Raw genomic sequence first — 23,297 nt, 5'->3', positions numbered from 1 at the left:
CGACCAATCGGAGAGCCGTCACATGACTGGTCTCAACCAATCGGTCGAGAGGCACATGACTGACCAGGGCCAATGGTAAGCCGGTGTTCAGCACCAATGGCAGACAGCTATGCAAATCATACCACCACATCCGCAAACAAATATAGCGATTGGGAGGAAGTACAATTTTCCTCTGTTTCTTCCACTGGGAAACCTGACCTCGGAAGAGGTACATGTGCACTTTGTGCCCAAGTCGTTCCTAGCTGGCAATGACCACATGAAAATGGCACAGGGTTGCCAGGCAAAGGAAAATTGTTTCTAACTGCAAAAAAAAATGATGTTTTGTGCTTTGCGAGCAGATTCCAGCCTTCATGAGGAGATGGAATTCCGGCTCCCCTTTTTCTCAGGATTAAACGATTTGTGTAAAGTGTTTGGAATCAAATTGCACATTGTCCTCTCCAAGACCCTGGTTATAATGACCCTGCCAGGCTAATACATTCCAGTCCTCTTGGATTACGCACAGCTGGGGGTGAAACGCCTGCTTCCTACCAACTTGTGCTGTTCTATCTGTCTGTTGGTCTGTGTGTGTGTGTGTCTGTACTAAAGAGAAAAACAGCTGAAGGTTTGCCACACTGAGAATACGATATCCGTGCAGGGCCCCTGCAATGACAGTCAGCTTTTGCAGGAACATCTTCTTTCTGTGAAAATCGATAAGCCAGCATAAGGATCACACTGGAAAATAACTGAAATCTCAACTAAACTACCCCACTACAGGTGATTGAACTGAGGAATCAACTGTTCACCAGCTCTCCAGAAAACTCTCCTGAAAACAATCATTAATGGTTGCACGCTACATCGTCTAGTCCTTGCATCTCAATGACTGTGCCATATAACTTTATAATATTTCTGGAGAATTGCACTCAACTCTTATGTCTAATCTGTATGATTTGGATTCATGCATTTTATAATTTCTCCTTACCTTTTGGTAGTTAATAAACTTACTCTATTTAATCTGAAGACAGCCTGGTTAAATTGGCTCCTTTTTTAAACCTGACTATTGGATCTGGAAAAGGAGTCCAGGGAAAAGGGAACCTTGTGAGATTAAATCTTTGTTGCTACCAGTGGAGGGTGGATTGAATAACGGCACAGAGTCAGTCATCCCTCTTGGCCCCGGGTTTGAGACAGAGGGTTTCCCAGTCGGAGGGTGACAAATCTAGGGGTCTCGTTCGGGAACCCCACCTGGAGCTGGCCATAGCAACATGGACAAAGGGAAGAACAGACTTGAGCTAAATAACCCTTCCTCTTTCCAAGTGACGTTGAACAGCATTCAGATTATTAGCTTGGTAAAATAAATGTATTTTCCCTTTGAAACCCTTCTTTGAACACCATGAAGTCTTTATCAACAAATCGTTACTCTGTACATATTTATAGTAGAGGGTACAGGTATGGAGTTGGCTCCAGTCTAGGTCTTCACCCAGCTCTGTCCATTTCTAGACTTACCCTGGCTTTGTGTCATGTGACTTCCTACATCACTGTGTAGATGATACTGTACTCAGTCCCATATTAACCATTTATGTATCGGACCCGACCTCTACGGAAAGAGAACGGTAAGTGCATCTTAGCCTGCCACAGCCCAAGACTTTTTCAACTGCAGCCATTAAAGTAAGCATACCTTAGTGGGTAGCAGCTGAGCCTCAGAAGGTTGTGGGTTCGAGACCCGTTCCAGAGAGTAGAACACATAGGCCGGGATTCTCCGACCCTGCGCCGGGCTGGAGAATCCCCGGGGGGGGAAGTGTGAATCCCGCCCCGCCGCCCCGCCGCTGGCTGCCCTATCCTCCGGCACCGCTATTCAGGTGGGGGAGGGATTCCCGCCACGCCGGTCGGGGGCCATTGTTAGCAGCCCCCCCCCCCCCGGCGATTCTCCGGGCCCCGATGGGCTGATTGGCCGTCCAGTTTTGGCTAGTCCCGCCGGCGTGAATTACTCACCTCACACACGGCGGGACCTGGTAGGTGACTATGCGGGGGCATTCCTCGGAGGGTGTGGGGGGATCCAATCCCGGGGGGGGGGCTCACAATGGCCTGGCCTGCGATCAGAGCCCACCGATCTGCGGGCGGGCTTGTTCCATGGAGGCACTTCTTTCTTCCATGCCAGGCCCCTGTAGGGCTCTGCCATATTGCCCGGAGGTGGGGCGGCGCGGAGAAGAGAACACCCTGTGCATCATGCGCAAAAATACGCTGGCCGGTCTGCGCATGCGCGGAATCCCGCCTGCCGTTCCACGCATGCATAAGATCACGCCGGCCATTCTGAGCATGCGTGAACTCACGCCTGCCCATCAGCGCCGCTCTCCAGCGTCCACCTAGCCCCCGAGAAAGGTGAGAATTCCTCACCTTGGGGGGCCGTTGACCCCGGAGTCGTTGGCGTCAGTTTTCTGCCGGCGTCGGGACTTAACCCCCAGAAGGGAGAATCCCGGCCAAAATCCGGGCTGCTACTCCGGTGCAATACAGAGGTAATGCTGCACTGCCACAGGTGCCACTATTCGGATCGGAAGTCCAACCCTGGATGTAGCAGGATCCCATGGCTCTGTTTAAAAGCTGTGGAGGGAGGTTTCCCCGATGACCTGGCCAACATAAAAGCAAAAACTAACAATCACTAAAACAAGTGAACTGATTGGTCACTACCTTTCAGTTTGTGAGAACCGGGATTGGCTCCCACTTTTTAAAAAAGCACCACTTCATTGGCTGCACTGTGGGGTGTGATGATAGGTGCTATATAAATGCACGTTCCCTCTTTCAAACTCTCATTTGCAGTGAGCTGGAGTTTACAATGGGATGGGAATGGACTTCTTGGCCTGACATTTGAAACGACCACCCCGTATTGATAACATGCTGGGTTTCTCCCACCAGGGAAAGGGGAATAACTTCCACTGTATTTTCCCGATAAAAAAAATGAAGCATTGCAATCCTAGTAATTGGCCGGAAAGTCACTTGTTAAACCCTCTCCCTGTTGCTGCACAAACGGCTATTACATTAACCCAGAGAGTGCAAAACTATTTTGAATGGTTCATTGTAATCCCACTCTGAAGCATGACTTGCCTGTATGATTTAAATCCTTATGGTACACGAGTGCAGTCTGTGGGAGCCATGCAGGAAGTATTTTCTCCTCAAACACCTACAGCATTTAGGTTCCAGGAAAAACAAAACATTATATGGATTTCTGTTTTAAAAAATAATTAAAGAGAGTTGTAATAAAACAGGGCGGCTTCAGTGCGTGAAGGCTCAGAGCTTTCCTGTAGGGTTGGAACCGGTGACAAACCTGACATTATGCAGCCAACACTACAAGGGGTTGAAAATGTCAGCACCAATGACTGAGTTAGAAACAGGCAATTATCTCTTGTAAGCCCTAAAGTGAGAGCCAATCAAAATATCGCAGCTTTCACAATGTCGGGATATCACAAAGCACCTCAGAGCCGGTGAAGTACCTCTGCAACAGTAGTCGCTGTTGTGTACGACGGCAAGCAAATCATGCAACAGGAGATCCCACCAACAGCAATGTGACATTGATCAGATCATCTGTTTTTCTTGGTGATAGGGTAAAATTCTTAAAGGGGCGCAGTACCAGAGGGACCTGGGTGGATATGTGCACAGATCATTGATGGTGGCAGGACAGGTGGAGATAACAGTTCATAAAGCATATAGTAATCTGGGCTTTATTGATAGGGGCATAGAGTACAAGAGTAACGAGGTTACGCTGAACTTATACAAGGACGAGTTAGACCTCAGCTGGAATATTGTGCACAGTTCTGGGTGCCACACATAGGAAGGCTGTGAATACATTGGAGAGAGCGCAGAAGAGGTTAACGAGAATGGTTCCAGGGTTGAGAAACTTCAGTTATGAGGTTAGGTTGGACAAGTTGGGATTTTTCCCCTTGGAAAGAAGATGGCTAAGAGGAGATTTGATAGAGATGTTGGCCATGATTTTACTAAATGGGAACAAAGTGTCTGGTGAGAGTACCTTTAAGAAATGGGCGTTTTTATAGTATAACTGTCGTGCGTGTACCTTTAAGAATTGGGTGTTTATAAATGGGTGTGTATATAAATATCTGGAGTAAGAATGTCAGATACACCCACGACAGTTATTCTATAAAACACCCATTTCTTAAAGGTACTCTCACATGACACCTCCCCCCAAGAAAAAAAAATAAACCATCAACTTCAAGGTGGTTTCATTTTTCACCTTTTCACTATCCTTTAAGAAATACACACAGTAAATATACATTTTCGTTTCAAAAAGCAACACACGCAAACAGGTACAATAATATAGTCCATTTTTGTTCTTCTTCCTCCAACTGGAATCCCTGTTGATTGACAGTCTCTTTGAACAAGAAGGTCTTTGCACGATCCGTCCATTTCTCTACGCCTCGGCATGTCTCTTTAAAGTCAGATACTTTAGTTCAATCTGATCACAGAGTCCCTTGTAATTCTCCAGCACAGGATGATTGGTTATCACAGCTTTCAGGCAGTCAAATGCCTGTCGAAAGTCCGCTGTCCACTGAGATTTTTGACACTTCTTCAGCAAGTCCATCAGTGGAGCAAACACGCACAAAAAGTTTTCACAAATATTCAATCAAATCCACTCATGCCAAGAAATCACATTATTTCCCTTCTTGTTGAGGATATTGAAAACTCCTCAATAACTGGTGGTTTCACATCCCGTGTGACCATTCAACCCTGTCCGATTGTATGGCCAAGGAAAGTGACTTGGGTTTTTCCAAATTCACGTTTGGCTAGGTTTATCACCAAACCCGCCTCCTGAAGTCGATTGAATAACTCCATCACATGTTTAAAATATTCTGTCCATGTCTGGCTGAAAATTACCAGATCGTCGATGTATACCGCACAATTGGGTAATCCTGAAACAACTTTGTTAGTTAACCGTTGAAATGTGGCTGGGGCGTTTTTCATGCCAAATGGCAAACTTTGAATTGGTACATATAGTCTGGAGTCACAAAAGCTGAAATCTTCTTTGCCCTTTCGGTTAAAGGTACCTGCCAGTAACCTTTAAGAAAATCCAATTTGGAAATAAAAGCTGATTGTCCTACTTTCGCAATGCAATCCTCCAAACGTGGGATAGGATAAGAGTCCGTTCTTGTAACTGCATTAACCTTTCTATAGTCCACACACACAACCATTGGGTACCATCTGGTTTTGGTACCATCACTATGGGTGAGCTCCATTGGCTGCAACCCACTTCAATTATGCCATTTTTCAGCATACTCTCAATCTCTTTGTTAATCTGTGCCAATTTTAAAGGGTTAAGTCGATATGGATGTTGTTTGATTGGAACAGCATTTCCCACATCTACATCATGTATAGCCATTTTAGTAGTTCCCAATTTATCTCTACAAACTTACCCATGTGATATCAATAACTCTTTCAGGTCAGTTTGTTTTTCCTCTGGAAGCTAATTCAACAATTTATCCCAACTTTTAAGAACATCCTCATTTACCAATTTAATTTGAGGTATGTCAAATTCACAGTCATCTGGATCTGGTTCATCACTTTGAGTTAGTATCATTAAAACCTCCTTTTCCTCGCCTTCCCTTTCAAAGTATGTTTTAAGCATATTCACGTGACACACTCGGTGAGTCTTCCTTCTATCTGGTGTTTTTACCACATAATTCACCTCACTTAATTTCCTTTCAATCTGATTAGGTCCACGAAACCTAACTTTTAAAGGTTCACCTACGACTGGCAGCAACACTAAAACTTTATCTCCATTGGCAAAACTACGAAGTTTGGATTTTTTGTCCGCTACCCGTTTCATCACATTTTGTGCAACTTTTAAATGTTGCCCAGCCAATTCACCTGCTCTATTTAATCGTTCCCTAAAATTTGACACGTAATCCAATAATGTAATTTCCGATTTCTCAATCACCAATTTTTCCTTAATCAATTTAAGTGGTCCTCTTACCTCATGACCAAAAATTAGTACAAAAGGATTGAATTTGGAGGACTCATTAGGTGCCTCCCTAATTGCAAACAGTGCGAATGGAATTCCTTTATTCCAACCCTCTGGATAATCATGACAATAAGCCCTCAACGTTGTCTTTAATGTCTGATGCCACCTTTCTAACGCTCCCTGCGATTTTGGATGGTACGCAGTTGATTTAAATTGTTTTATTCCTATGCTATCCATAACATCTTTGAATAACCTTGAGGTAAAATTTGATCTTTGATCCGATTGTATTTCTGTGGGTAGTCCATATCTAGTAAAGAATTGAAGTAACTCCTCCTCAATATTTTTAGCTGTAATATTACGTACTGGAATGGGCTCTGGAAACCTAGTAGACACATCCATTATAGTCAAAAGATATTGATTCCTACTTTTCGTTTTAGGAAGCGGTCCTACGCAACCAATTAGGGGCTGGTTTAGCACACTGGGCTAAATCGCTGGCTTTGAAAGCTGACCAAGGCAGGCCAGCAGCACGGTTCAATTCCCGTACCAGCCTCCCCGAACAGGCGCCGGAATGTGGCGACTAGGGGCTTTTCACAGTAACTTCATTAAAGCCTACTCGTGACAATAAGCGATTTTCATTTCATTTTTCATTCATTTCAATTAGGACCCTCATAAAAGGTTCCTCAGATGCTGGAATGGGTATTAAGGGTGCTGGTTTTATCACTGCTTGAGGTTTCCCTATCATTTGACATGTGTGACATGATTGACAAAATGTAACTACATCTTTATATAGTCCAGGCCAATAAAAATGTTTCTCGATTTTAGCTTGAGTTTTCCTTATTTCCAAATGACCTCCCACTGGTACCTCATGTGCAACTCGCAACACCTCCTGTCTATACCCTACCGGCAATACTACTTGACGAACTTTGCCCACTTTTCATCCGCCTGCATATGTAAAGGTCTCCATTTTCTCATCAAGACATCACTTTTACGGTAATAACACTCTGATATACACTCAGATTCCTCTTCTGTATATGCTTCCTGATACATCCGTTTTATTTCTATACCTTTCTGTTATAACTCTGCCAATTTTCCTGAACTAGAAATATCCGCCTCATCCTCCACCTGTTCTTGTTCTTTTTCAACCATCTGATCAAAAATCATTTCTGATAATTGCACTTCAACTTCATTTTCACACTTTGATTTCTCCTCTTGTCTTAATCTGTGACTTTACGACCTTGTTACTACACAATCCGGAAAAATCCCAGGATATTCGTCCTTCAACACGTCAGTTGTCTGCTTTTCCACTGGCTTATCAACCACAGTAGGCATCACTTGCACCTGCGATCCAGCTATATCATTACCCAAGATAATCTGAATTCCTGGACAAGATAGTTTCTCTATTACTTCTATTACCACTTCACCACTCTTCACTGGACTTTCCAACCTTACCTTATATAATGGAATGCTACTCCTCTCACCCTGAATTCCACATATTACCACCTTTTCTGGCAATATTCTTCCCAAACTACATAACTCCTCATCTCTTACCATTAAAGATTGACTAGCTCCCGTATCTCTTAAAATTGTGACTTCTTTACCTGCTCCTCCTGATATACTTGAGTAAGCTTTACCCACACAGGTAAATCCTTTAAAGAGATCTGGCACCTTCTTATCAATCACCTCTTGATCAGGCTATACAATCTTTTGCACCTCCTTCGCTTCACTTGGGCTTTCCTTTACCACTTGAACAAACCCCACTGTCTTATCCTGTTTTCCCACATCAGCCTTCCCAGTGCTTTTCTTCAACCACCAACACTGTGACTTTACATGGTCTAGTTTATTACAGTAAAAACATTTGAAACTTTTAATTTCTCTCCCACTCTCCTGGATTTCTTTTTAAATCTGAGGTACACTCTCTTTATTATCTCCCATCAGATCACCTTTACCTTTACCACTTGAGTATTTCTCAAGTTTCTACCCCTCACAGGCTGAAACTGATGACGGAAACCAAGCTTTGATTCATGAACTAATTCATAATCATCTGCCATTTCTGCTGCTAATCTTGCAGTTTTAACCCTCTGCTCTTCCACATGAGTTCTCACTACATCAGGAATTGAATTTTTAAACTCCTCCAAAAGTATAATTTCTCTGAGAGCTTCATACGTTTTGTCTATTTTCAAAGCCCTTATCCACCTGTCAAAATTACTCTGTTTGATCCTTTCAAACTCCATGTATGTTTGACCAAATTATTTCCTTAAATTTCTAAACCTTTGTCTGTAGGCTTCAGGCACTAGTTCATATGCACCTAAGATGGATTTTTTCACCTCCTCATATGTCCCAGATACCGCCTCTGGTATTGATGCAAACACTTCACTAGTCCTACCTACCAGCTTTGTTTGAATCAGTAATACTCACATGTCCTGTGGCCATTTCATTTGTTTAGTTACCTTCTCAAATGAAATGAAAAGGGCTTCCATCTCCTTCTCATCAAACCTTGGCAATGCTTGGACATATTTAAACAGATCCCCACCAAGCCTTTGACTATGACGCCCTTTCTCACTATCCTCATCACTATCCTCCAACTGCAAGTTCCCCTTTTCGTCTGCCAATTTTAACTGACTGTTATGTTTCATAGCCATTTTCTGAAGTTCAAACTCTCTCTCTTTTTCCCTTTCCTCTCTATCTCTTTCTTTTTGTTCTACTAGGGCCATTCTTTCTTTGTTTCTTTCTTCTCTCACTTTTTCTTTTTCCCCGATCTGTATCTCCCTTTCTCTTTCTTTTTCTCTCATTGCATGTTCAAGCTGCTTTTTCATCTTCCATTTGTTTAATTTGTAACTGAATTTTTGCCATTTCCAATGAGTCAAACTGTATCTCAGGCAACTTTAAATGCTTAGCCACCGCCATAATTACCTCATCTTTTCGCATTTTGTCAGGTAATGTTATCTGCCATGTTTTTGCCAAATCTAACAGTCTGCTCTTAGTCTCTGTCCGTAAGGTACTGCGTGTGACTGTCTCCACCCCCAAAAATTTCAGAGCCTCTGAAAGAGCCATTGTCCACAACACACTCCCTACTTAAACTAGAATACCATACCTGAAAAGCAACCACAATATGCTCACCCCTCACTGTCTTTAAGTTCACTAAGCCAATCCAATAGATAGACTTTTATCCCCCTTGAGCCCCCAATTTGTTATGAGCCAGGGTTTAGAGAACCCCAAAGTGTATCATGGAGTTCACCAGACCCACAACTTTTACTAGATTGTAGTATGGGGAGCACACGTCTCACTCTACAGGTGTGGTACAGCAGAAGTTGGAAAAGTATTTTTTAAAGCAAAACAATATTCAATTCAAATACAAACTCCAAAGAATACAACACTAAGTAATTCTTACTTTCCTTTTAACATCCATAAGACTTAAAAACACCTTTTAACAGAAAGACATCAGGCTTAACTTCCCTACTGAGAACAGTTACCACGTTAAAAATCCCAAATGGGCATTAATAAGCTTGCAGAAATTCACACACATCCTGCTGTGATTGCAGCTTTTCCAAAACTAAAATGAAACCAAAGCCACCGTGCAGCAAAAAGCCTAAAGCGAAAGTAAAAAGCTGACAGACAGCCCAGCTCCACCCACTCTCTGACATCACTGCAGTAGTAAACACCCATTTCTTAAAGGTACTCTCACTACAGATATTTATATACACAACCATTTTTAACACCCATTTGTTAAAGATACACCCACTACAGTTATTCTATAAAAACACCCATTTCTTAAAGGTACTCTCACATGACAAAAGTCCACTAGCGAACGTGTTTAGCTGCCTGGTTCCCGGCGCTCAGAGTATCGAGAAACGCAAGGCTATAAAACATGATTCACGTTTGACAACGGGCTTCAATGAGGAACGCGCGGCTGAGGCCTCACATAGCCCCGTATTGAACACTGAGGAGCTCCGCTCGCCCAAACTCCTCAGTGTAGTGAGAGATCAGGACGCCATTTTTAAATAGGATCCTGATGTCTAAAACCCCCAAAGCGACCTTCAACCCCCCCAAGCCCCAATGCATTATGGGAGGGTCCCCCACCAACCCCCCCCCCCCCCCGCCCCACACTCCCAAAACACCCATACAAGGCGTGCCTGGCTGGTCGTACCCACTGCCAAGGTGCCAAGCTGGCATTTAATGAGTGGCGGCGATCGCCCCGGGGGTGCCCTGCGCGAATGTTGGGGGGGTGCAGGGAGGGGGTTGCGGGAGACCCTCCCAAAGTGTGTTGGTGCATGCAGGGGAGGGATTTGGGGATCGCTTTCGGGGCTCCAGAGATCAGGACGCCATTTTTAATTACCCCCTTTCTTATTAAATGATCCCATCACCAAACTCGCCTTGGGGTAGGGCAGTAACGTTTGTCCTTGGTGAAGAAGTGCATCTCCTGATTTCAATCCTGAATGATCCAGCTCTAATTTTAAGATGACGCACCCTTCTGCTTGATTCTCCCACTAGAGGAGACGGATTCCATCATTTCTACCCTAGTGAATCCTTTTATCATCCTTTCAACAGCTTACCCCTCCGCTGTCAATGCTTCAGGGCATCCAGTGCACGTTGATGCAACCTGTTCTCATAACCCAACCCTCTAAGCCCCAGTCTCCTTCTGCTCAATCCATCCCCTCCTGGGTCAATGCAACCTTCCTGAAGGTTCAAGAATATGGCTTTCTCATGCCTGATGCATGTCAACACCAGAGGCTCCGGAGATCCTACTACTGACCCCAGCACATTTCATCACAGGACTGTGGCACTGAAATTGCTGTGGCCACAAACAGCCCGAAGAAATTCAGGCTGGGATGCCAGTGGGAGAAACCCTGAGCTTCCCTGTGGTGCATAAGGCACACCGACTGTTTAACTAGAACATTCCATAACCAAACAAAATAACACGCCGCATATTTCACCCGAAAGCAGCAAGGGACTTGATAACCCACAGCTTCTAGCATAATATGCCAACTAGTCTGCATTGTGTACTCAAAAGGCTGGGACTGATGTTGAAATAGTGATGGAAAGGTCACTTTCGGGAACAGAGTGAAACAAATCACACCTGCGTGTAGAAACCGATAGAGTGACCACACGGGAACGCACAGTTGGATGCAAAACAAACACAGGTTTATTCACCATACAGCAATCTCTCCAATCCCCGAAATGCCTCCTTCCCCGACCGGCAGTCAGGGCGGGGTTTATATACTGAGCGGCTCCCCCTGTTAAGGGAGAAAGCCCCGCACCATTTACCGGGGAATTTCGTACTCCCAGGAGGTCACAGGGAACCGGACGGTGCACAGCCCATGTCCTCTGAGAGGGGCCGTAACACTACACGTCCTCCAAATGCTGAACTCTTGATTTGAAATGTGTTCAGACCCCTCCAATACTTCCAAACTACTTGTTATAACCCCAATGGAGGTCCCGGGGTCTGGACCATGCGATTTCCCATGACCTCCCCGGAATACGAACTTCCCCTTTAAGGCAGGCAGGACTTCCCCTTTAAGGAGGCAGAATTTCCCCTTTTCAAGGAGTGCTGTATTATAACCCGGCCTAGCTGTGGATTGGGGAAGGAGACACTTTTAAAAATAAATAAATTTAGCGTACCCAATTCATTTTTTTTTTCAATTGAGGAGCAATTTAGCATGGCCAATTCACCTACTCTGCATATTGTGGTGAATGTAATGTAGTAATTCACACTGTATTTACCAATACCATTGTAAGCGCAGTAGCGTTATCCGACCACTAGGGGGAGTAGCTCTGGGAATGCTCAGGAGTTTGTACAGGGCTCCACCCTTGGCTCCACCCACAACTCCTCCCCCTTGACTGCTGTATAAATAACCATGTCCAGAGCCAGCCTGCAGTTCATCGAGAGTTCAACGGGTAACAGGCTGGCTCTGTAGTAAGTAGATTAAAAACCACTGTTCATATCTTAAAGCATGTGTCTCGTGAATTGATGGTTCCATCACATATCTTTTGGGTTGTGGGGGCGAAACCCACGCAAACACAGGGAGAATGTGCAAACTCCACATAGACAGTGACCCAGAGCCGGGATCGAACCTGGGACCTGGCGCCATGAGGCAACAGGGCTAATCCACTGTGCCACCGTGCTGCCCCGGGAAGGAGATACTTAGGGGAGCAGAGGAATATTGTAACTGTATTGGAATAAACCTTGTTTTTTCATTTCTGCTATCGTCTATGCGTTCTGCTTATAGCGGATTCAACACGACTCAAGTTCCGGCTTCTTGTGTGTCCTTGACTTCGATTTCTTCACCCAGTGGCGACCCTGTCTCAGCTGCCTGGGGCCGAAGCACTGAGATTCCCTCCCTAAATCTCTCGGCCTCTTTCTCCTCCTTCTTTAAAACACTCCTTTAAGCCCACACCTTTGATCATTTTTTTGTTCATCTGTCCTGATATTTCCTTATACAGCTCAGTGGTTTTGTTCGCTAATTGTTTCTGTGAAGCAGCTTGGGGGTTTGTTTTCTACCAGATAAATGCAAGGTATTGTTGTTTAAACCTACAGTTCCACGGCTCTGATCGGGTCAATTTTCTTCTCCTTTGTATGACGGGATAGATCTTCATCTTATGAATATTCTCTTTGATTACTCTTACTGAACATTCAAAGAGATAGGAAGCATCGACTCCCCATTCTGGGAATAATCCACAGCTTATTGTAACAAGATTGTGGCATGGTTAAAGGTGAAGTAAGGCAGATGGTAGGTCTTAGCCTGTTACTGTACCCTCATTTTAGCCCATGGCTGTCCTGACCTTGACAGAGTTAGACACAGGCAGTGTCCAGGGGAACAGGCAGGGGAACAGGCAGTGTCCAGGGGAACAGGCAGGGGAACAGGCAGTGTTCAGGGGAACAGGCAGTGTCCCGGGGAACAGGCAGGGGAACAGGCAGTGTCCCGGGGAACAGGCAGTGTCCCGGGGAACAGGCAGGGGAACAGGCAGTGTCCCGGGGAACAGGCAGGGGAACAGGCAGTGTCCAGGGGAACAGGCAGTGTCCCGGGGAACAGGCAGGGGAACAGGCAGTGTCCAGGGGAACAGGTAGTGTCCCGGGGAACAGGCAGGGGAACAGGCAGTGTTCAGGCGAACAGGCAATGTTTGGGGAACAGGCAGGGGAACAGGCAGTGTCCAGGGGAACAGGCAATGTTTGGGGAACAGGCAGGGGAACAGGCAGTGTCCAGGGGAACAGGCAATGTTTGGGGAACAGGCAGGGGAACAGGCAGTGTCCAGGGGAACAGGCAGTGTCCAGGGGAACAGGCAATGTTTGGGGAACAGGCAGTGTCCAGGGGAACAAGCAGTGTCTCGGGGAACAGGCAGTGTCCAGGGGAACAGGCAGTGTCCCGGGGAACAGGCAGGGGAACAGGCAGTGTCCAGGGGAACAGGCAGTGTCTCGGGGAACAGGCAGTGTCCAGGGGAACAGGCAGTGTCCCGGGGAACAGGCAGGGGAACAGGCAATGTTTGGGGAACAGGCAGGGGAACAGGCAGTGTCCAGGGGAACAGGCAGTGTCCCGGGGAACAGGCAGGGGAACAGGCAGTGTCCAGGGGAACAGGCAGTGTCCAGGGGAACAGGCAGGGGAACAGGCAGTGTTCAGGGGAACAGGCAATGTTTGGGGAACAGGCAGGGGAACAGGCAGTGTCCAGGGGAACAGGCAATGTTTGGGGAACAGGCAGGGGAACAGGCAGTGTCCAGGGGAACAGGCAATGTTTGGGGAACAGGCAGGGGAACAGGCAGTGTCCAGGGGAACAGGCAGTGTCCAGGGGAACAGGCAATGTTTGGGGAACAGGCAGTGTCCAGGGGAACAGGCAGTGTCTCGGGGAACAGGCAGTGTCCAGGGGAACAGGCAGGGGAACAGGCAGTGTCCAGGGGAACAGGCAGTGTCTCGGGGAACAGGCAGTGTCCAGGGGAACAGGCAGTGTCCCGGGGAACAGGCAGGGGAACAGGCAATGTTTGGGGAACAGGCAGGGGAACAGGCAGTGTCCCGGGGAACAGGCAGGGGAACAGGCAGTGTCCAGGGGAACAGGCAGTGTCCCGGGGAACAGGCAGGGGAACAGGCAGTGTCCAGGGGAACAGGCAGTGTCCAGGGGAACAGGCAGGGGAACAGGCAGTGTTCAGGGGAACAGGTAGGGGAACAGGCAGTGTCCCGGGGAACAGGCAATGTTTGGGGAACAGGCAGGGGAACAGGCAGTGTCCCGGGGAACAGGCAGGGGAACAGGCAATGTTTGGGGAACAGGCAAGGGAACAGGCAGTGTCCAGGGGAACAGGTAGGGGAACAGGCAGTGTTCAGGGGAACAGGCAGTGTCCCGGGGAACAGGCAGTGTCCCGGGGAACAGGCAGTGTTCGGGGTAGGGGCAAAGCCTCAACTTTCTATGTGGAGCCCAGAACACCATTTCTCCTTGTCCTGACCCCAGAAGAAACAACATTTTGGGCCTTGTTGTGTTCTGTGATGTGTTTGTTGTAACGATGTACACAAAGCATATAGTTGTTTAACTAGAAAGATGATTTATTAACAAACACGTGGAAAAGATAACTAACAAACTATAATACAGACGATGGCTACTAAATGAATTCAGTGAATTCTCCTGGAGCTACTCTAAGTGTGACTATCCTCTTGTACATCTTACTACCAACTGCAGGGTGTCTCAAGTCACGTGGTAGATCTCTGTCGCCACCAGCTGGTTGGAGGTCGCGTTCCTAACTATTGGCAGAACTGTGCACAGGCATATCACGACAGGCCTGTACTCAGTGGAGTTTCTTATTGAAACATATAAAATCCTAACGGGGCTTGACAGGGTGGTTGCTGAGCTTTCCCTTTATTAAGGAATCTAGAACTAGGGGCATATTTAAAAATAGGGAACTCTCCCCTCTATTTAAGACCGAGGGGAGGAGAAATTTCCTCTCTTTGAAGTTCATTAGTGTTTGGAATTCTCTTTCACAGAGCGCAGTGGAGGCTGGGTCAGTGAATATATTCAAGGCTGAGTGAGACAGATTTTGGATTAACAAGGGAGTCAAAAAGCTCTGGGGGAACAGGCAGGAAAATGGAGTTCAGGCCACAGTCAAATCAGCCATAATCTTATTGAATGGTGGAGCTGGCTCAATGAGCAAAATGGTTTATTCCTGCTCCGATTTCTTATGATCTCTTCTCTCCAAACATTGAGCCTCTGTCAGCTTTGACTACTCTTCCCATCAGGTTAGCTCAGTGGGATAAGAATGAGCACTTCCTTTTTCATATCCCATAGTTAAGGGCCGGATTCACCGTTCCCATGCCGGGTCGGAGAATCGGCGGGAGGGGCGCGAGAATCGCGCCACACTGCTCCGATGCCGGGCCGCCACATCTCTGGCGACCGGAGAATTGGCGCCAATCACGCCAATCACGCCCGTCCGGGCCCTGCAGCGCCAGTCGGCGATTCTCCGCGCTCGACGGATTGAGTGCCCGCCGTGTTCGGCCACGTCCCGCTGGCATGGTTTACATATGGTCCCACCCGGCAGGACCTCGGAGTTCTGGTTGCGGGGGCAGTCCTGGTGGGGGGGGTAGGTGGGGGGATCCGACTCCGGGGGGGGCCAAGCCCGCGATTAGGGCCTACCGATCAGCAGGCGGGCTCATTCCAGGGGGGGGGGGCCTATATTCCTCCACGCTGGGCCCCTGTAGGGCTCCGCCATGTTGCCCGGGGGCCGGTGCGGAGAAGGCAACCCACGTGCATGCGCCGGCGCAGAGACTGCCGTGGCGCACATACGCGGACCCGCGCCGGCTGTGTCGGGCCAGCTTTCGGCGCCGGAGCAGCGCACAGCACTCCAGCACCGTACTAGCCCCCGAGGAAGGGGAGAATCACTGGGCTTGGAGGCTCGTTGACACCGCCGTCACTTGCGCCGGTTTTGACGCCGCCGATTTCAGAGAATCCCGGACAAGGTGTCAGTCCGGCCCTCAGGACAATCATGGAAGCCGATTAACATAGTTAAAGGAGGTTAGGACGGTAGTCTCTCCTTGCCTGCTTCGAAGAGCGGGCTGAAACCATGGCCCACAGGACACCAGCGGACAACGTCAATTTCCCACCCCTGCGATTATTTCAGGGTGGGCATCGTTAAAAATCTCCCTTTTATGAGTTTAACGACTCGACCTGATCCCTGGACCCTGTGACCTCGTGTGCATTGAAACCCAACCCAACCAGAGAGAACTCGGTGAGTTATGATGATCTGAAATGCGCTGATAGCTGATTATATCCATCCTTAAAGGAGACAATCTCGGTGAAGAGAGGCTACACCCACAAGAAACCAGAAATCATCAACATGAAACAGCAGTATTAATGCACTAATGATGTTGTGTGAAGTTCCTTTCTCTGTTATTTTAAGATGTGATGGTGCCTTTCTTAAAGCCAGCAGATATAGGAAACCTTTGTAAGGATGTTTGTGAGCGCAGTCTTAATTGCACAGTGCGATCCCATCCCACTAATTCCTACATCGTCTGCACAAATTCCACAAAAGTAATTTCACAATCCCAACCTCTTTTGGAGTGTTTATTTCCAGTCTACATTAATAGTAAGTGCTTCTTGCTTTCTTCACTTGAAAAGTCACAATTCTGGGGGTGGGTGGGTGGGGGTGGGGAGGGGGAAACCTTGGTTGATTATGTAAATTGGACATCATCGGATCAGCTGCCCACTGTACAGAAGGAATCTTGTTGAAGCATAGGGGCAGGTCTTTCCCACACGGTCTCCTTTTGGAAAGGCCTGCTGAACAACGCACCAATCAGGCAGTGGCAAGGCCTTCCCCTGGAATCAAGACCTCGGGGTTGGAGGACCGACCTTGCGAGGGCTGCCAGCCAATCAGAGGTCTGCAGATTTTTTGCTCAATAGCAACACTGAGGATGTAGTTGTTGCTGGAAGGATATTCCCTGGAGTCCCAGGATTGTGGAGGGCAAAGGTTACAGGTAAGTAATGCCGGTTGGTGGGGGGAAGGGGGGGGGAGATTGTGGGGTGGTAGTTACGGGAAGAAAGGGGTACAGGGATCTGGAAGCAAGATCAGGAGATTAGCTATCAGTGGGCACCCTTCTACCCAATGTCCAGTCCATGGATTAGGCACTGAGTGCCTTTGATCGAGAGACCCTCATGGCCACAAGCTGGCCGCACATGTTCACCTGTCCTACATGTCACATGGCAACAGGCCCTCTTGCTGGATTAGTACCAGCGGAGTCAGGATGAGGCCCTTAAGTGGCCTCTCCCTCAATTGAAGGTCAACCATGGAACTTAATTCTGGTGGAGATGGAAAGTTGGCGAGATTCAGGTACATTAGCACCCCCCCCCCCCCCCCCCACCAAAGTAAATGCCCTTCCCACCTCCAGGCCCAAGCGCCACCAGTGAAGATTCCACCCCATGTCTCTCATTGATCTTCATTCCATTCATGAATCTTGAAAGTTCAATGAGCCAGCTCTACCTCATCTTCTAACCTTCCATCAGAAATTGGTTAGTGACTACTTCACAAACATAGGGTTAATTCCAATGAATCTTAATCAGACACAATGAACGGAGAACATGACCTAGAGAGTCCATTGTTTAGCTGTGCATTGGAGACCAGGGGCCTACACTACTGGCTGCTCAGGCCTACTTAATGCCAAATGTATGAGACACACTGATGGGTTCCTGTCGTATCTCTGGCTCCAGGACCCTGTAACTTTGCCACATTATGGACATAAATTGAGGACCTTTGACTTATCCCATGATCTGTCTGGATTTCCGGAACATTAATCTAGAGGCTCAGTCCTGCATGGGGAGCCCCCTCGCCCCTTGGCAGGCTGTGATGCTTTGCTGTTATTTCTCTGCCAATTGGTTCGGAAACTGAAACAGCAACTGGCTCCGGATCCTGCTTGAAAGTTTGCGGGTGGTTGTCTTGATCCGACTCCTCTATAAGGACAGCCAGCAGCCCTGTTAAAAATATCAGCCACTGGAGGCCCCTCATGGTGACAAGCTCGTGCACACAGTGTGCTCATGTCCCACCATGATTATCCTGGGCCATCCAGCCTGGGTTATCGTTCAGAAGGTGATGCTGGGTCCACCCCACGCTGTCGCTCTTGCGGTGAAGGAGCTCTCCCCCACAGGGCAATTCAGTTCGGAGTTCCAGGATATCGTCCCTGCCACAATACCGGATCAGCTGATATGTGTCCAGTTTAGAGAGGACCATCCCCCAGGTGGGATGATTGCATCCTCCCAAACTCCAAGCAGCTAAGGAAAAGATGGTCGGGGCACCAATACATAGAAAAGTGAAATAGAAATGGGAATGATGCCAGAGAACTATAACAATATCAAGGACGAGGGACCGCATGTATATGGGGAGTCCAGAGAAACTGGGATTGCTCTCCTTCGCACAGAGAAGGTTAAAGATTTATTTAATAGAGGTTCAAAATTAAATGGGATCTTGAGAGAGTAGATGGGGAGAACCATTTTCTAATGGCAGGAAGGGAAGTGACCAGAGGGCACAGATTGAAATTAATTGGCAAAGGAGCCAGAGGGTATATGAGCAGGATTTACTTTTGAACCAGTGAGCTGCGATGATCTAGAAGGCATTGCCTGAATAGGTGAGAGAAGCAGATTGATTCGTAACGTTCAAAAGGGAACTGGAAAAATGCTTGAAAAGGGTAAATTTGCAAGGAGAGAGGGAAGAGCAGGGGGAGCGGGGCTAATTGGGTAACTTTATCAAAGGGCCAGCACAGGCAAGGTGGGCTGAACAGCCGTCTATGATTCTATGATGAGTCAGGATGGTGTTTGGTGGTGTTCCGTTGACGTTGCTAATTGTCATTCTTGGGGAAAGAGATCGCAGGGCTGTGGGGGACATGCTATGCAGCCAAAGTGATGTTAAGTGGGCAGCACGGTAGCATTGTGGTTAGCACAATTGCTTCACAGCTCCAGGGCCCCTGGTTCGATTCCAGCTTGGGTCACTGTCTGTGCGGAGTTTGCACGTTCTCCCCGTGTGTGCGTGGGTTTCCTCCGGGTGCTCCGGTTTCCTCCCACAGTCCAAAGATGTGCAGGTTAGGTGGATTGGCCGTGCTAAATTGCCCTTAGTGTCCAAAATTGCCCTGAGTGTTGGGTGGGGTTACTGGGTTATGAGGAGTGGAGGTGTGGACCTTGTGTAGGGTGCTCTTTCCAAGAGCCGGTGCAGACTCAATGGGCCGAATGGCCTCCTTCTACACTGTAAATTCTATGAAAAAGTCGACTTGAATGTCATTGAGGACTTTGGAATCTTCAATCCAGGCCAAGGCTGAGCGTTCCAGTGGTGAAACCACCAGTGGCAATGATGTAGGTTTAATCCCGAGATCTGTCCCAGCATTGCAGCATGGGAGCTGAAAAGAGAAATGGTCAGTTCTTGGAGACAGGAATTTCCCGGGATGTGAACACAGACTGTGGGGCCAATTGTGTATCTGCTGAGAATGACTGGACCAAGTGAACCTTTTGCCTTGTTGAGTTGTGTTCCTGTTACAGGGTTTCCAACATCCCAACAAAGATTTACTGTTATTAACAGCAAAGAAGCAATTATCCGACATAATGACCAGAACCTTGGTCAAAGAGGAGGAGTGATGATGTGGAGATGCCGGCGTTGGACTGGGGTGAGCACAGTAAGCAGTCTTACAACAGCAGGTTAAAGTCCAACAGGTTTGTTTCAAATCACTAGCTTTCGGAGCGCAGCTCCTTCCGAGGAAGGTGAGGAGAGGGAGGAGAGAAGAGGTAAGAGTTTGTAGTTGGAGGAGCACAGAGATTTCAGGGTTGTTCAGCTGGAGATTACAGGAGGAGGCGTGGCTATGGAAGGATTTAAAATCAGAGGGGCGAATTTTAAAATCGAATATTTGGCAAACCCGGAGCCAATGGAGATGTGCGTGCACAGGGCTGATGGGTTAACGAGACTTAGTGTATAAGCAGCTGTTCCCTTGGCTGTTAACTCTGCATGAAGAGGTGGAAGTTTGTTCGAGTGAATTCCTGATGGATAGTGTTCAGAAAGTTGTCAGACTCCTCTGGGATTTCTCGGACCACTCTCTGGCGGGGGAAGCAGCCTTGCTCTGGGGTGTAGGTGAAGGTGAAGGTGCTGGAGAAGATTATTCCATCGCTCCGCATCAGACACAGTGGGACTGTAATGGGCTGCCTTAGCCAACGCCACTCACTGCTGTATGCACAGATATCAGGAACCACACAGATCACAGATTTAGGATTTCTGTCAAGAGAAGACATTTGATATATCAGAATCCAGTTTCCATCATGTCCATTTCTGATCTGCTGTAGCCCCTCCCTAACTGCCTCCGACACCCACATCGTCACAGTGTTTAGTTAACTTTGTCTATCACACTTCTCCCCATCGCCTCAGGCTTTTTGCAGTTCAGGGCCGAGATTCTCCCCTACCCGGCGGGGCGGGGGTCCCGGCGGGATGGAGTGGCGTGAACCACTCCGGCGTCGGGCCGCCCCAAAGGTGCGGATTTCTCCGCACCTTTAGGGGCCAAGCCCTAACCTTGAGGGGCTAGGCCCGCGCCAGAGTGGTTGGCCCACGCCAGCCGGGGCCGAAGGGACTTCGCTGGCTGGCGGAAGTCCGGGCATGCGCCGGAGCGTCAGCGGCTGCTGACGTCATCCCCGCGCATGCGCAGGGGAGGGGGTCACTTCCGCGTCTGCCATCGTGAAGACTGGTGAACGCGGAAGGAAAAGAGTGCCCCCACGGCACAGGCCCGCCCGCCGATCGGTGGGCCCCGATCGCGGGCCAGACCACCTTGGGGGCACCCCCCGGGGCCAGATCACCCCACACCCACCCCCCCCCCCCCCCCCCCCCCCCCCAGGACCTCGGAGCCCGCCCACGCCACCTGGTCCCGCCGGTAAGGTCGGTGGTTTGATTCCCACCGGCGGGACCAGCATGACAGCAACGGGACTTCGGCCCATCGTGGGCCGGAGAATCGCCGGGGGGGGGGGGGGGGGGGGGGGGGCCACCAACAGGCGCGGCCCGATTCTCACCCCCGCCGAATCTCTGGTGCCGGAGACTTCGGGAGACGGTGGGGGCGGGTTTCACGCCGGCCCTCGGTGATTCTTCAACCCGGCGGGGGGGTCGGAGAATCCCGCCCCAGATGTTTAATTATCTCCCAGTTTTCACTTGAGAACTTTACAGATCATTTTCATTTATGGGAGATGACGACATAATGGGAACGTCACTGGGCTAATAAACCAGAATCCGAGGCTAATGCTCCAGTGACCTGGGTTTGAATCCCAACACAGCAACTTGTAGAATTTCAATTGAATTAACTTTTTTAAAAATGTGGACTCGAACATCTCAGTCATGGTGACCCTGGCAGCTATCACCGATTATCCTAAAAACCCAGCTGGTACACTAATATCCTTCAGGGAAGGGAATGTGCAATCCTTACCTGATTTGGGCGGCATGTGACTCCAGACCCATAGTAACGAGGGAGACTGCCCACAGTGGCAATTAAGGCTGGGCACCAAATGCTGACCTTATCTGTGATACCTACACTCCATGAACAAATATTCACAAAATTCTACATCCCCTCCTTCAATATGGGTGTGTTTTGTGTGCATTTGTATGCACACATGTGAATGTGTGGATTTGTATGATACATACATACTGAGGGGGTGACCTAATATATTTAAAATGATGATGGAGTCAGTATAGAGGGAGTGATATTAAGCAACGCCAACCAAACGTCTTTGCGAGTTAGCTGGTTTTTCCATCGCACCAGGTTTAATTTTCCACTTGCTTGGAAAATATTTCCAAGATTCTTCATTTCAAATCAAGTATAGACCATAGCGAGCCCAGGAAACAAATCTCCCCCCAAAAAAAGTTTGAACTGTCGTTACGTGAACTTAAGCATAAAGAAGATCGGGCGAGGTGGCAATTTGGCTGGCCATTGGCTACGAGTCTGTTCCAAACCAATTTCACCTCAAGATGCTTCCACTTATGGGAGATTTTAAAACAACAACCCATATATATAAAATAGCCAAGAAATCCAATGGGGAATTCAGGAGGAACTTCTTTAATCAGGGAAGGGTTAGAACATGGATTCAAGGAATAATTTGCATTTAAGGGGAAGCCTTCTTTCTTTATCCTTTTATGGGTGTCACTGGCAAGCCCAATGTTTGTTGCCCACTCCGAATTTCCATGGAATCGGAGTGTCACGCAATGCCGTTTCAGAGTACAGGTCAGAGTCAACTGCAGGTCTGGAGTCCCATGTAGGCCAGACCAGGTAAGGACGGTGGATTTCCTTCCCTAAAGGGAATTAGTGATCCAGGTGGGGCTTTTACAATTGGTGGCACGGTGGTTAGCACTGCTGCCTCACAGAGCCATGGACCCCAATTCAATTCCGGCCTTGGGTGACTGCCTGTGTAGAGTTTGCACGTTCTCACCGTGTCGGCGTGGGTTTCCTCCGGGTGCTCCGGTTTCCTCCCACAGTCCAAAGATGTGCAGGTCAGGTGGATTGGCTATGCTAAATTGCACCTTAGTGTCTGAGGATGTGCAGGTTAGGTAGAGTAACAGGGATCGGGCAGGGAAATTGGCCTAGGTAGGGTGCTCGTTCAGAGGGTCGGTGAAAACTCGATGGGCTGAATGGCCTCCTTCTGCACTGTATGGATTCTATTTTATTCTATGGTGATAATTGTTATTGTCGCCATTACTGAGACGAGCTTTATAATTTTTATGTGCTGTAAATTCCCTATAATTGGCATAAATGGATACATAAAGCAATCAATTCAATCCTAAATTTGTTGTTAACTTTCCTCATTAACACAACCCATTCGCTATGCCTCATTGATAACTTCCTGAAGTCTTAAGCATGTTCACACCACACCTTACTGTGATTGCTACTGTTAACTGAGCAGAATCTGGTCCCATATCTGGGGAACCACAAAACACTTAATCCTTTGGCTAGTTAAATATGGAAATGTAAAGCCTTATTTATCAATCTATTTTGAAAAACAAGGTTTTTACACAGTGAGTTATTATGATCTGGAGTGAAGTGCCGGAAAGGGTGGCGGAAACAGATTGCTGAATACATTTCATTTTTTAAAAATCAATTTAAAGTACCCAATTATTTTTTACCATTTAAGGGGCAATTTAGCGTGGCCAATCCACCTACCCCGCACATCTTTAGGTTGCGGGGGTGAGACCCACGCAGACACGGAGAGAATTCATAGATTATCATAGAATTTACAGTGCAGAAGGAGGCCATTCGGCCCATCGAGTATGCACCGGCTCCCGGAAAGAGCACCCTACCCAAGGTCCACACCTCCACCCTATCCCCATAACCCAGTAACCCCACCCAACACTCAGGGCAATTTTGGACACTAAGGGCAATTTAGCGTGGCCAATCCACCTAAC

The 23,297-nt window shown here is 47.9% G+C and overlaps 1 protein-coding gene across 1 annotated transcript in view; it reads right to left on the bottom strand.

Moving 5' to 3' along the window:
* Positions 1 to 19,065: 19,065 nt before the first annotated feature.
* rbpjl (recombination signal binding protein for immunoglobulin kappa J region-like) overlaps positions 19,066 to 23,297 on the bottom strand; it is a 77,037-nt gene continuing 72,805 nt past the window's right edge. The window contains exon 12 of the mRNA XM_038803717.1: positions 19,066 to 20,141. Within this exon, the coding sequence (XP_038659645.1) occupies positions 19,868 to 20,141 (274 nt within the window). The 3' untranslated portion in view covers positions 19,066 to 19,867. The remainder of the gene's footprint in view (positions 20,142 to 23,297) is intronic.

This window comes from Scyliorhinus canicula, chromosome 7 (assembly GCF_902713615.1).
Source record: "Scyliorhinus canicula chromosome 7, sScyCan1.1, whole genome shotgun sequence".
Taxonomy (NCBI): Eukaryota; Metazoa; Chordata; class Chondrichthyes; order Carcharhiniformes; family Scyliorhinidae; genus Scyliorhinus; species Scyliorhinus canicula.
Note: the sequence above shows the minus strand (reverse complement) of the source record. Positions and strands in the feature narration are given on the sequence as shown.